The sequence below is a fragment of the Podarcis cretensis genome (assembly GCF_951804945.1).
Source record: "Podarcis cretensis genome assembly, chromosome: 2".
In the NCBI taxonomy this organism is placed as follows: Eukaryota; Metazoa; Chordata; class Lepidosauria; order Squamata; family Lacertidae; genus Podarcis; species Podarcis cretensis.
In genome coordinates, this window is record NC_137171.1 from 117,918,376 (window position 1) to 117,932,369 (window position 13,994).

General features: G+C 44.5%; 1 protein-coding gene and 1 long non-coding RNA gene across 4 annotated transcripts in view; both read right to left on the minus strand.

Annotated features, from left to right (window-relative positions):
* Nucleotides 1-13,994, minus strand: part of LOC307209254 — a 73,760-nt gene that overhangs the window by 4,453 nt on the left and 55,313 nt on the right. The gene's annotated exons all lie outside the window — the stretch shown is intronic.
* LOC307208505 (uncharacterized protein) lies at nucleotides 3,274-13,853 on the minus strand. 3 transcript variants are annotated; one of them, XR_013835186.1, is made up of 5 exons: nucleotides 13,726-13,853; nucleotides 10,974-11,956; nucleotides 10,109-10,235; nucleotides 3,716-6,668; nucleotides 3,274-3,676 (listed from the first exon to the last, which is right to left on the minus strand). XR_013835186.1 is itself a non-coding variant. In XM_079963137.1 (4 exons), the coding sequence occupies exons 2-4, from the start codon at nucleotides 11,691-11,693 to the stop codon at nucleotides 5,662-5,664; spliced, it is 1,851 nt and encodes a 616-aa protein (XP_079819263.1). In that variant the 5' UTR covers nucleotides 11,694-11,956; nucleotides 13,726-13,853; the 3' UTR covers nucleotides 3,275-5,661. The 3 variants fall into 3 exon arrangements, 2 of the variants coding, with proteins under 2 accessions (XP_079819263.1, XP_079819262.1); XM_079963137.1 differs by having other exon boundaries at nucleotides 3,275-6,665; XM_079963136.1 differs by having other exon boundaries at nucleotides 3,275-6,668.

Here is a 13,994-nt window from a genome sequence, read left to right on the forward strand (position 1 = left end):
CTGTTGAAATGGAATACTGAGGATGAAACGGTAAAATCTGCTATGATAAAATGGGCACAAGATGTTGGTCATAATATTATGTTCGCTGACTGGGAACAGTTGTGGACCACCGGTATGAAATTTACGGCATGTAATGCCTTAAGAGAGAATATTATGAAAATGATATATAGGTGGTACATGACCCCAGTCAAGCTTGCAAAAATCTATCATTTGCCCGATAATAAATGTTGGAAATGTAAAGAGACTGAAGGTACATTCTTTCACCTTTGGTGGACGTGCCCAAGGATTAAGGCTTTTTGGGAAATGATATATAATGAAATGAAAAAGGTGTTTAAGTACACTTTCTTGAAGAAACCAGAGGCCTTTCTCCTGGGTATGGTCGGCCAATTGGTGTCAAAGAAGGACAGAACTTTTTTTATGTATGCCACAGCAGCAGCTAGAATACTCATCGCAAAGCACTGGAAGATGCAAGATTTACCCACTCTGGAAGATTGGCAGATGCAAGTAATAGACTATATGGAATTGGCAGAAATGACTGGCAGAATCCGAGATCAAGGAGAAGAGCAGGTGGAAGAGGACTGGAAGAAGTTTAAAGCCTATCTACAAAAACATTGTAAATTATATGAATGTTGAGGACATTGAAAATGAAACGAAGGGGTTCTAGTGATCAAGATAAATAAGAGTACAAGGGAGGGATAAAGGATGAAAATGAATAACGAATGAGCTTGCTGAATTAACTTTTTAAGTGGAATACAAGAAAGGGAGGCGGGTGGAAGTAAGGGAAATAAGGCTTTGAAGGTTACAAATTTGAAAGAGTTTTTTTATGCTAAGTTTGCTTTTTTATGTGCTTTTTTCTTTTGTTTTTTCTTCTTTTTGTGATATCTGTTTTTTTTTTTTGTTGGTTTGTTAATTCTTCTCTTTTGTAAAACTGAATAAAATTTTATAAATAAATAAATAAATGTTCCAAAAGACTGAACACTTGTGTGGCTGTGTAGGATTAGATTTTTGTGCTGCTGCATCACACATGTTAAGCTTGTTGTTTGCTAGGACTCCTAGATCCTTTTCACATGTACTACTGGCAAGTCAGGTGTCCTTGATCTTAAATTTGCGCTATTCCTGCCTAAGTGTAGAACCAGACATTTGTCCATATGGAAATTCATTCTGTTACAGTGGTACCTCGGGTTACAGATGCTTCAGGTTACAGGACTTCCGGATCAGCGCCATCGGCGAATGGTGGAGTTCCTCCGACTGGAGGAATGGGCTCCGTGAAAATTGGGTCTTCCCGCCGCGGCGAAGGCGGGTACCTGCTATAAATCCCAGGCGGAGAAGCCTGGGAACATGGGGTTTGGCAGAGCACCAAGAGTGCCTCCCCCACTCGCGGGGAAACCCCTCTTTGGGGCTCCGGAGCGGAGTGGGGTGAGCAGCGCGGTGTTGCGAACCGATTGCTACTTTCATGGAGGGAAGCCGCACAGCCACCACCGGAGAGCTCTGACTTTTTCCTGATGACAATTGGACTCTAAACAAAAACGGAGTAAAAACGGAATATTCGATTAAGAAATTTATGAAATTTATGAATTAGGCAACGAAGTGGGAAGGTCTAAACGGGAAGTCCGCCTTCCGCTTTTTGTAAATAGACTGAAGCAAAGATTTTGCAAGCTAAATAGCCTGGAAAATTGATCCAAAGATTTAAATTTTCTGCATTTATAACCAACGAAACCCCCTTGACAGCAGGAGAAAAGGGGGAGGGGACTTTGACCGTCTAATCCTGCAGAGAGTAAAGGAATATAAGTTTCCATCGTCCCAAACCTGGGGACAGGGTGTCAAGACAGAAATTGTTGGATTTCATTGATTGAAAACGGAACACTTTTGACAGATAGTTAAAAAAAGAGAAACAAATTAACTTCAACGCTGCTTTCTGCACTTTTGTATTTTAAGGAAACGCAGTATTTGAAAATCGAAAGTAAATTTCCCTTTGTTGGATACATTTTAAAGATGGACGTTAATAGAAATTGTGTCCCCTAGAGGGAGCTTGTCAGTTTGTTGCTGCAGTTTACAGGGAGACTTTACAGCTGTGAGAATTAGACCGTGGGACCAGCTGCTTGACCTTGAACAGAAATGTGCAGGGAGGAAGTTCTAGCGTCTGCCCTTGGCAAAACAAATGCTATGCTGAAGCAGTTGCATGAGAAAATGAACTTGATGAATGAAAAGTTGGATTTTATGACTGCTGTAGCCAGTAAATATGAACTAACAGGAAACAAAGATAAAGAATTTTACAACAACCAACTCAGGAAACTGGCTCGATAGGGCAAGTCCAAGGGCAGATGAAGATGGAAGAGGTTGCGATTGCACCTCAAAAGATACAAAGGGAGAGATCCAAAGTCCTGCATGACCAAAAGCCGCAGCATTGGAAGATTGAATTTGGAGTGTGTTTGGAAATGTCTGGAGTTAAGGAAGCTCTTAGTTCTGGTGGGACTGTGAAACAAGTTGACAACTATTTTTGGAATAACTATTTTTTGGATTACAAAATTAACATAGGGGAGTGGGATTGTGGGGAATGGGCTAACTTGATGAAAGAAAATGGAGACTATTACCGGTTGGAATTCCCCGGAGAACCACTCCTAAAGGAGAAAGGTAAGAAACTACGAAAGAAACCAACAAGGGACAGGGAAGGGTACAAGCATAAACAGGAACAAGAAAACCTGCAGAGGGGGCATAGAAGAGACCTGAGAGCCTCGGACATTAGAACACCAGATTGATGGACAGGATGTAATGGTTAGAAAGGACTGACATAACCCGAAACCAGGAAGAAGGGACGTTGGATAAAATTAGAAGAGAATTTCTTTTTATATACTTTTATTTTTGGAATTAGTGTGATACTAATGAAATATCAGAATATGCTGGAAAGGAATTAATTGGCTTTAGTAGAAAGGTTTGAAGGAGTTATGTATAAATATGGTTCTTAATTAAGTTCTTAACCTGAGGTACCACTGTACTGGGGCCCCGTTCTCCAATCTGTTAATGTCATCCTGAATCCAGATATAATAGTATTCTGTGGCATGAACCATTTCTCCCAGTTTGGTGTTACCTGCAAATGTAATCAGCATCCCTTCAAATCCCTTCACCCAAGTTGTTTATAAAGACGTTGGAAAACAACGGGCCCAGGACCCTGCAGCACCCCACTTGTCACTTTTCCCCAGGATGAGGAACCATTAATGAGTACTCTTTGGGGTCTGTCACTCAACCAGCTAGAAATCCACCTAAGAGTGACATATGGGGCTGGGCAGATGATGGACAACACTACTGGTTCCTTTTTCCCACATTTTATTTTTATTGATACTCATCCAAAGATATACAAAAGTTTATACACAGTGCAAAGTATATTCTTATACCTGAATAAAAGAAATATTTTTAAAAATCTAATCTAAAAAGAAATAGGAGCAGGGAGAAGGGAAAAAATAAACAGAAGAAAAAGAAAAGAAAATGGGAGAAATAGAAAAAGATGGAAAGACTTCTGATTCTCTGTCAAGTAAATATAACAACTTGTTCAAAGCATTCACTCAAACTGACATCCAATCATTCTATTTTCTATAAGCCAGTATTATTTTCAATCTTCAGATCCAGATATTGCATGTTGACTGTCTCTTTCATGCAAAAACCCCACAGTAATTTTCCAATCCTTAATAAATATCAATTGATTTTTTTATTAAATTCCCACCCTTCTTCCTCCCAAAAGAGCCCAGGGTGGCAAACCAATGAGTAGCCAAAGAACACAAACCAAAACAAAACAAAACATATTTAAGCTATTTAAAAGCAGTTTAAATATCTGAAAACATTTTACAAGACCCAAAGGTCATTGTTAACACCTCTCAGTCGGGTTACCCACATACCAACGTTTTTTATTTATTGTAACATTTATACCTCACATTTTCTCTAGGGAGATAAAGTAGGTCCGTGGTTTTTCCTGTCCTCATTTCCCCTTTAGGGATACCTTGTGAGGTAGCACTCAGTGGACTTTGTGGCTTTGGGGGGGGGGCGGGATTTGAATCTGCATCTCCCAAGTCCTTGTGCTACACACTGGACCACACTGCCTCTCTCTATGGTGGTGGGGGTGTTAATGGACTGCAAAGATGTTTTTTAAATGGTTGAAAAGAAACATGCTGTATAAGAGCATGAAAGTTGAAGGGCATTGAAAGGGAAAGAGGTGGGGGCATGTCCAGTAATTCTATAACGGGAGAGGTGTCACTAGTAATGGGGTCAGAAGATAAATGTTCGGTACTTTTTTTTAAAAATGGGGGGGGTGTCCAAGGGAATCAGAAGTTGTGCCTCCTCTGCCACAATGGCCTTCCTGCTATTCTCCTTTCCTTTGAGAGGGTCTCCCTACTCAGCCTCATCCCCACCACCCTGCAGCTGTCCCTTTGGCCCTTGTGTTTCCACCGCTGCCCCCCAAGAGTCCTCGTTCCAACTCAACGGTCTCTCCTCGCCCCCTCATTTTTTGGCCCCCACCAAGCACTTCCTACCAGAATAAGGGCGGGTGCCACCATCATGACACCAACTGGACACAGCACATGTGCCGCCCAGAGTCCACCACCTCCCGAGGGAGACCATTCCGCTGTCAAACAGCTCTTACCATCAGAAAGCTCTTCCCGATGTTTAGTCGGAATCTCCTTCCTTGTAAAACGAAGCCGTTGGTTTGAGTCCTAATATCCAGAGCTGGAGAAAACCAGCTTGCTCCTTATTCCATATGACAGCCCTTGAGATATTTGAAGATGGCTATCCTATCTTCTCTTAATCTCCTCCAGGTTAACATACCCACCTCCTTCAACCATTCCTCATAAGGCTTGGTTTCCTTAGTTTTCTGGGGAACTCCAGCACATGAAGTGGCTGGTGTGCATGTAGGTGGCACAACAAGGTTAATAGGAGCCTTCTGGATCAGTCCCTGGTCTATCTACCCCAGCCTTGTTATTGCCTTATATGACAAAATGTATCGCTTGCTTGTAAAAACAGAACCTGTAAGCAGTTTACAAGAAATATTAAACAGATCGGTTAAAAGCAGTTAAAAACTAGTAATTAGAAACCTTAAAAAAAATTTAAATCAGCAGTAAATTGAGGAGAAGTTAAAACTCTCCAACGTCTACACGTCTGGACAAAATGCTTTTCAGCAGGTGCCAAAATGAAAGCGGCAAAGGTACCTGCCTGATGTCCAGAGGCCTAAGTCCCACAAGCACGCTGTTCTCGCAGGAGCTGACAGGACTCTTGTGAGAAACCCGCATGTGGGAACTGGGCACAAAACTCCTTTCCTCTCCTCTGCTTTCCGTTTTTTGGGGGGGCGGGTTATGTTCTGGACGCTCAAATATATAAACCTACTCTGCCCTGTCCATCCCCCCTTTTGTGACAACTTTATGACCTTTGGGGGCTACTTCTGGTTTTGGTGCCATGCACGCCTGCGAAATCAGACGCCGCTAAATCGGTCGCTGCCTGTAATGCCTCTGAAATCTGACCAAGCACAGGTTCACACACGCCCTTCATATTCACGAGGAATTTTAAAACATTACAATTTTAATATTTTTAAATGAGGCCTTTGATGGCTAAAATATACAACACCAAGAGAAGTACGTTGTGCAAGGGGGAGGCAGTGATTGGCTGTCACCCATAACTTCTAGTTCACGGGCTTACAAACTGTTCTTGAAGACCTCCACAAACCGAGCATTGAAGCGTGTTCTCTCTGTGCTTCCGCACATGGGCAAGCAGTTCAGGACTGACTCCAAAGTTTTCCCCGCAGATAAAACACGCCAACGGCTCCTCTGCCGTGTGGGTCTTCTCATGTTCAACGAGCTCCCAGTTTTTTATGAAGCCTTTCCCGCAATAGCAGCAGAAGGCTGTGTGGCTACTCTCGCGGGACAGAAACTGTGAGTTCCAAAGGAAGAACTTCCCGCAATGCGAACATTTATATGGCTTATGTGGTGTGTCGCCTCGGTGAGTTTGCCGATGAGCTTTGAGCTCCCACCAGTTTATGTAGGATTCCGGGCAAAAGCAGCATTTATAAGGTTTCTCGCCTCTGTGGAGTTGCTGGTGTTTGAGGAGGACCGACTTGGAGGAGTAGCTTTTATCGCATTCTGTGCAGGAATAACGTTCTTCTGTCCCACGGGTTTTTACTTGAGGGATCCAGTGAAAGTTTTTCCCGCAGTGGGAACATTTATGCGCAGTCTGGCCAGTCGGGATTGTCTCTTTCTTTCCACAGTGGGAGCATTTATACAGTTTCTCACCTACGTGGCTTCGCTCATGTATCAAAAGGTCTGAGCTGCTGCTGAAGCTCCGACCGCATTGCCAACACTTGTATGGCGTCTCCTCCGTGGGAATAGCCCCGTCTGTACTCCCGTGAGCCTTTTGACCACAGATTTCCCCACCCGTGTCAGATTCCATGTCATTCTCTTTATGCTGCTTGGCGGCATCTTTGCAAACACCCTTTTGGATAATAATTGGATCTGCTATCTTCTCTGTGTCTTTTCTCTTCTGTGTCTCTGCCCTACGCTGGTTCTTATCAGCTTCTTCCTGGTACAGGAAATCCTTCTCTTGGCTTGCTTTTAAGGTTGTCCTCCGCTGCTCTGTTTGTTCAGGACTTTCTCGCAAGCGCTTCTGCCTCTTGCTTTCACTCAATCGCCCGTCCCCTGCTGGAAGAAAAACAGAATCAACTATATACACAGGAAACCCAGAAACAAATGGACATTGATCGCTTCTTGAAAATAAATGGATTACAAAAAATCTCTCAAGAAAATAAGCTAATGTTGAATTACAAAATAACGGAGCAGGAGGTAGAAGGGGCCACCCAGAATATGCAATTGGGTAAATCTCCAGGACCGGATGGTTTGACTTCAAGATACTATAGATCACTGAAAGAATTGATAATACAGCCATTAAAGGAAGTTTGTAATGGAATATTGGAAGGGAAAAGGGCACCAGAGTCGTGGAAGGAAGCTTATATTACACTTATACCGAAAACACGAGTCTGAGAAGACACAGCTTAAGAACTACCGCCCCATATCTTTGCTTAATGTGGATTATAAAATTTTTGCAGATATTTTGGCCAAAAGATTATAAAAGGTACTAGTAGAAGAAATTCATAAAGATCAAGCGGGCTTTCTCCTGGACAGACATTTGTCTGACAACACGAGGAATATAATTAACATTTTAGAAAAGTTACAAGTGAATATCAATACTAAAGCAGTTTTGATATTTGTGGACATGGAGAAAGCCTTTGACAATATTTCTTGGAGTTTTATGAAGAAAAATTTACAGGGGATGGGGGTTGGTCAAGGTTTTGAAAATGGTATAGGTGCAATTTATTCAGAAAAGGCTAAATTAATTGTGAACAATGTAGTGACGGGAGAATTTAAGATAGAGAAAGGAACACGACAAGGTTGCCCAATCTCTCCATTGCTTTTTATATCGGTCCTGGAGGTGCTTTTAAATATGATTAGAAGGGACCAAACAGTTAAAGGTATACAAGTTGGAGCCAAACAGTACAAACTGAAAGCATTTGCTGATGATTTGGTATTGACATTACAGGAGCCAGAATCTAGTACTAAGAGAGTACTGGAACTTATTCAAGAATTTGGCCAGGTAGTGGGTTTTAAGTTGAATAAGATGAAAACTAAAGTCTTAGAGAAAAATTTAACAGTGATGGAGAGAGAAAGGTTTCAGCAGGAGACAGCACTAACACTGGTTAAGAAAGTGAAATACCTAGGGGTTAACATGACTGCTAAGAATGTGAACTTATTTAAGGATAATTATGAAAAATGTTGGATGGAAGTGAAAAAGGATTTAGAAATATGGTCAAACCTGAAGCTATCATTGCTAGGCCGAATTGCTGCGATAAAGATGAATGTATTGCCAAGGATGTTATTTTTGTTTCAAACATTGCAAATTTTGGATAAAATGGAGTGTTTCAAGAAGTGGCAGAGATATTTCTAGATTTGTCTGGCAGGGCAAGAAGCCTCGAATAAAATTCAAGATATTAACTGATGCTAAAGAAAGAGGTGGATTTGCCCTGCCGGACTTAAAACTTTATTATGAATCAGCCGCATTTTGCTGGCTGAGAGAATGGATGCTTCTTGAGAACACTGACGTGTTGGATTTAGAAGGTTTTAACAATGTTTTTGAGTGGCATGCATATTTGTGGTATGATAAGGTCAAAGCACATAAAGCGTTTAAAAACCATATTGTCAGAAAAGCACTGTTTAATGTTTGGATAAGATATAAGGACTTGCTTGAAAATAAAACCCCAAGGTGGCTGTCACCAATGGAAGCGAAGGCTCAGAAAAAGCTCAATATGGAGGCCAAATGGCCGAAATATTGGGAAATTTTGGAACAAGAGGGAGACAGATTAGAATTGCAGAGTTTTGAAAAATTAAAAAATAGAGTGCGAGATTGGCTTCATTATTACCAGATAATGGAGGCATATAATTTGGACAAAAAAATTGGCTTCCAGGTGGAAAAATCAAAATTGGAAACAGAACTGCTAGATCCTAAAATTAAGAATTTGTCAAGAATGTATAACTTGCTGTTGAAATGGAATGCACAGGATGAAACGGTGAAATCTGTTATGATTAAATGGGCACAAGACGTTGGACATAATATTATGATGGCTGACTGGGAACAGTTATGGACCACAGGTATGAAGTTTACGGCATGTAATGCCTTAAGAGAGAATTTAATGAAAATGATCTACAGGTGGTACATGACACCAGTCAAGCTTGCAAAAATCTATCATCTGCCCGATAATAAATGTTGGAAATGTAAAGAGACCGAAGGTACATTCTTTCACCTCTGCCCAAGGATTAACACTTTCTGGGAGATGATCTATAATGAAATGAAAAAGTTATTTTAAATATACCTTTCTGGCTCCAAGCCAAAGGCCAGGCGGAACAACTCTGTCTTACAGGCCCTGCAGAAATAAATCAGATCCTGCAGGGCCCTGGTCTCATGAGGCAGAGCGTTCCACCAGGCCGGAGCCAAAGTTGAAAAGGCCCTGGGCTCTGGTTGAAGCTAATCTAACTTCCTTAGGGCCCGGGACCACTAGGGTGTTGCTATTTATGGACGTTGAGGGTCTCTGTGGGGCATACCAGGAGAGACGGTCCCGTAGGTACGAGGGTCCTAGGCCGTGAAGGGCTTTAAAGGTCAAAACCAGCACCTTAAATCTGACCCTGTAGTCCACCGGAAGCCAGTGCAGCTGGAAGAGCACTAGAAAAGTACTCTGCTCCCATGGCAGAGACCCTGTGAGGAGCCTCGCTGCAGCATTCTGCATCCGCTGGAGTTTCTGGGACAGCTTCAAGGGCAGCCCCACGTAGAGGGGCAGCCCCCATGTAGACAGCTCTATTTCCCCACCAAATTAAATAGTCCCCAAAAATTATAAGCCATTTGATTTTAGAGAACCCCAAAACAGTCTTAAAAAAATAATAAAACAGTAAGATTGCACTAAAAACAATTAAAATGCTCAGAAAATTAAAACCAGCAATAAACCAAAAACACATCAGCATTCTAATATCTTACTAGGGTTGTCTATAAACAAAAAATGTTTTAACAGGAGTCAAAAAGCGTATGCCGGCCTGATGTCAACAGACAGGGAGTTCCAACGTCTAGGTGTCACCACAATAAGAGATCAATTTCTAACAAATATGGAACCTTTTATTCTAGAGGAGGTGATCATTTTTGAAGTTCCTTTTGCACATTTCCCAGTTCTAAATCTATCTATCTGTGTGTTTCTGAATTGCATATATAGGTACTGAATTTTTTTGAATTACAGTTGCAATTTTAAAAATGGACCTGTCGGCCAAACAGGGAAGCTCAGAACCCACCCCTGGTCTAGACTGACAAGCTTCCCTCTCTGTGCTTCTGCCCCCTTTGCAAACATGATTAATCTGCCCCATAATTGAGCAAGACCACTACTTAGCAGGCAATGGCCAGTTGTGTGGACTGTTTTAGGCCCCCAAACCCACAGAGCTTGAAGGTGACCTGGGAAGACGAGCCTTCCATTTTAGGTGGGGGAAAGCAACAAAACTGGAAATTCAGGAGTCCTGAGATATTCGAAGAGACAGACCCCAAGGGAACTCACCCAAGAAGCTCACACTCTGCTTGTCCCCCTGCTGGGGCCTTGTGGAAAGCTGCATCTTCACCGTGCCCGGCAGAGCCTGTTCTGCCTTGCGGGGATTTACAAGCTCCTTTTCTGACATCCCTGTGATCTGCCAGTGGGGAAGATGGAGGGGAGAAGAGTCAGTTCAAAACCAAGTCACAGTGCAGGCAAAATTGTGTTTAGAGGTTGGCGATAAATGTTACTTATTACAAGGGCTTGATATTATCACAATCTGTCACAAGAATGTAAGGACATAATATGAGCCCCCTAGTCTCCCAGAACACAAAGGGGAATGAAGAGGGTGGAGCAAAGGGAGACAAGAGGAAGGAGTCTCAGGTTCCTCACAACTGCCTCATTGGGTCAAGATGTACGGGGAAGAATTGCTGGGATCACTAGGCCTGAGCTGCTTTGTTTCTTTGAATAAAGAATGAATTTCACTGACACTTTGTGAGTTACTGCTGACTTGCTCCCCACTCCTGCCTTGACACTGGCTTTGTCAAGGTGGCTGGGTGCCCAATTGGGGCTTTGTGCTTACAAAACAGACTGATAATAAGTTTTAATAATGATGCTAATAATAGTCATAGCAACTCAAGACCCAAGAGTGGTTCAAGGGCACCATTTTTGAAACCCAATTCAGGCATGCTTGCGATGCCTGCAGTACACATTTAAAACACATGGCTCCTCCCCATTGAGTTCTCGGAAATGCAGTTTACCCCTCACAGAGCTACAACACACAGCACCCTTAATAAACTACAGTTCCCAAGACACTTTGGAGGAAGCCATAGGATCCACACGTGCATCAAATGTAGGCTGTGGATGTGACACAATTTTGGAAACATCACCTTACCTGCACTTCCCAGCTGTTCACCTCCTTCTGACTCTGAAGGAATTCCTCCGCCAGGGCCACTGCCCAGGCACAGCTCCCTGGGTTACGTTCTCTCACCCAGCTCTGCATCTCCAATGGCAGGACGGCCAGGAACTGTTCCAAGGTCACCAGCTCCAGGATCTGCTCCTTGGTGTGTCTCTCTGGCTTCAGCCACTGATGGCAACACTCCTGGAGCTGCCTGCAAAGCTTGAAAGGCCCATCGGCCTCTTCGTAGCAGAGCTCACGAAAACACCGGCGCTGCCTCTCCATCTCGGCACCATCTCCAGACGGAGTTCTTGCCTTCTCCTTCCCACTGGGAGTGGCACCCAGATTGGTCTCATGGTCCTCGTGGGCTTCCCCAGCAAGACGTGGCTGGATTTGGGAAGCCCACAATGCTCTGGGCCAGCTGTGGTCACCTGTCACTCCCTCAGAAGTAACCTCCAATACTTTGAGATTGTCCCAATCCTTTGTCTCAGGCACTTGTGGGTTTCCCTCTCCAGAATGGGAATCCTGTAGCATCTTCAAAAACTCCTGCAACTGGGCGTCCCAGTTCCTTGACGGCTCATCGTTTGGCTCCAGTTTCACATTTTGTTGGGCTTCCACAAGGAGAACTTCCTTGAGCCTCCCAGTTTTTGGACAAATTGATCTTTGCTCTCCAAATTCAGGGCTCCAGCTCTGCTCCATTTTGATTTCGGGTTCCATGACCAGCTTTAGCACCAGCCACAATCTCTTGCGTCACAGGCTTTTTCTTCTCACAGGGACTGGCCTTGTAGCGCCTCTTCTCTGCTCTCTCTTTCACTATCAACCCTTTAGGGATGCCTCAGCGCCCTTGCTAATATCCTTGTCCTTTAGCTAAAGATATTCATCCAGCTGGACTCTTCAAATGAGACTGCAAACCTTCTGGATCTTTCAACAACCAGCAGAATCTGACTGTCCTTGAAGCTAATACGACCAAACTTCACCTACTGAGGGGGTAGCGGAGGGGAAAATAAGAGAGAAAGTCTATAGGACTGTTAACGGAAAAATCCGAGGGCTCCCTTGGACAAAAACAAAGACACCAACCAGGATAACTTGGAGCAAAACAGCAGCCTGTAGGCTTGGCCTTTATTGGTCTGTTGCAACAGGGTTCTCCCCTCACCCGCAGAAGAGAGGAGGGACTCAGAAAAATGGTGTGCAAGGCCTTATAAAGACTTTTGAAATTGCCACCCTGTAGATCAAGACCACCCCCAGAAACATCATACATACATCACAGAAGGGGTGTAACCTAAGACCACCCCTCAGATACATCACAGAAAGGAGGGGTTGAGGGAGGAGTTGTGGTGGTAACCTGAGTGTCTTGTCACCTGGCTGGTTCCCCCTTTCCCCCTCCCCATGAGTACTTTCCAGGTGACAGAGGGGAGTTTGCAGTTTCCTGCCCCCAGAGGGAAGAGCTGATTATTGTCCTTTGTTCCAGTCTGTGCTGAATCCACTCCCATATGCAAGTTCTTTGTGATCTTGATGATCTCTGAATACCCCATATTAATTGGGTCTGCTATTTCTGCACCTCCAAAAATCTATTTTAATTCCCAAGGAGCCTACAGACAAAAATAGTAAAGGCACATCATGATAGTTAATTCCCCTCCTGTGCTCACAAGCCAAGGTGATGTAAACAGCCAGGATAGCTTGCTACAGCCTCTAAAACACATAAAAACAATCCCAGAGTCCCTTAGAAAACGGCTGAATTGAGAAGACACTCTTGGAATTGGAGGGGAATGTGGACATGTGTCTCTTAACAATTCTCAGTTCCCTGAACAAATTGTGCTCCCCAGGATTTTCCGGAGGAAGCAGCGCCTGCTGAAAGTGGTATGAGACTGCTTTAAATGTATAGTGCAAATAAGGCCATACATAAGATTGGGAGCAGGGACGCAGGGCTTGCCAATCGAAAGGTCGGCTGTTCGAATCCCTGCGGCGGGGTGCGCTCCCGCTGCTCGGTCCCAGCGCCTGCCAACCTAGCAGTTCGAAAGCACCTCCGGGTGCAAGTAGATAAATAGGGACCGCTTACCAGCGGGAAGGTAAACGGCGTTTCCGTGTGCGGCTCTGGCTCTGGCTCTGGCCAGAGCAGCGATGTCACGCTGGCCACGTGACCCGGAAGTGTCTCCGGACAGCGCTGGCCCCTGGCCTCTTAAGTGAGATGGGCGCACAACCCCAGAGTCTGTCAAGACTGGCCCGGAGGGGCAGGGGTACCTTTACCTTTACCTTTAAGATTGGGAGCGGGTGGGGGATCTCAGCAGCCCAGAAGCAGGGCTGGCCTAAGACATTTTGCAGGGCGGAAAATAGCACCCTGCAGCTGGAAAGTCTAACCGTGCGGTGGGAGGGGACCCGTGAGGGTCATCCAGCCCAACCCCCTGCAACGCAGGGAGATGCAGGTGCCCCATATGGGGGCTTGAACCCCAACCTCGATGCTCTAACCAACATGCACCATGCTCTAACCAACGGAGCTATCAGCAACAAAAGGCACAGCACCCAAACCTGGCCATTCCAAACCAGTTCCCCAATTCGTTCTGCTTAATGGGAGGGCCAGCTTGCAACTTTTACCAGCAGCTGACCCAAGTGATGGCGATGCCTCCGTCGCCCTGGTCCTCTTGTCTTAGGAGACCTCCCCAAGCTCAGAAGAAGGAGCAATTAAAAAATCAAATTAAATTAAAACAGAAGCGGACCTGGGCAGACTCTCCGCTTCTTCCCACATTCCACTCACCTGCTCTCTCATTTCCCTCGCAGAGAACCGGCCGCCAGCTACGTCATTCTCAGGTGCCAGTCAAGAGAGGGAGGGAGGGAACCGGAAAGCAGCGTCTCCCTTCCGCCCGCCCCTGCGCATCATCTTCCTTGGACATCTACTTGGGCCGCTCTAGGATTCGGACCTCTGTTGCTTTAACCCCTTCATAGCTTGTGGCGCTTAGCTGCGGTCAAAGAACTTGCCTGAGCAAGAGATGGGCTGGAAGTCTCATAACTGATTGTCAATGGTGC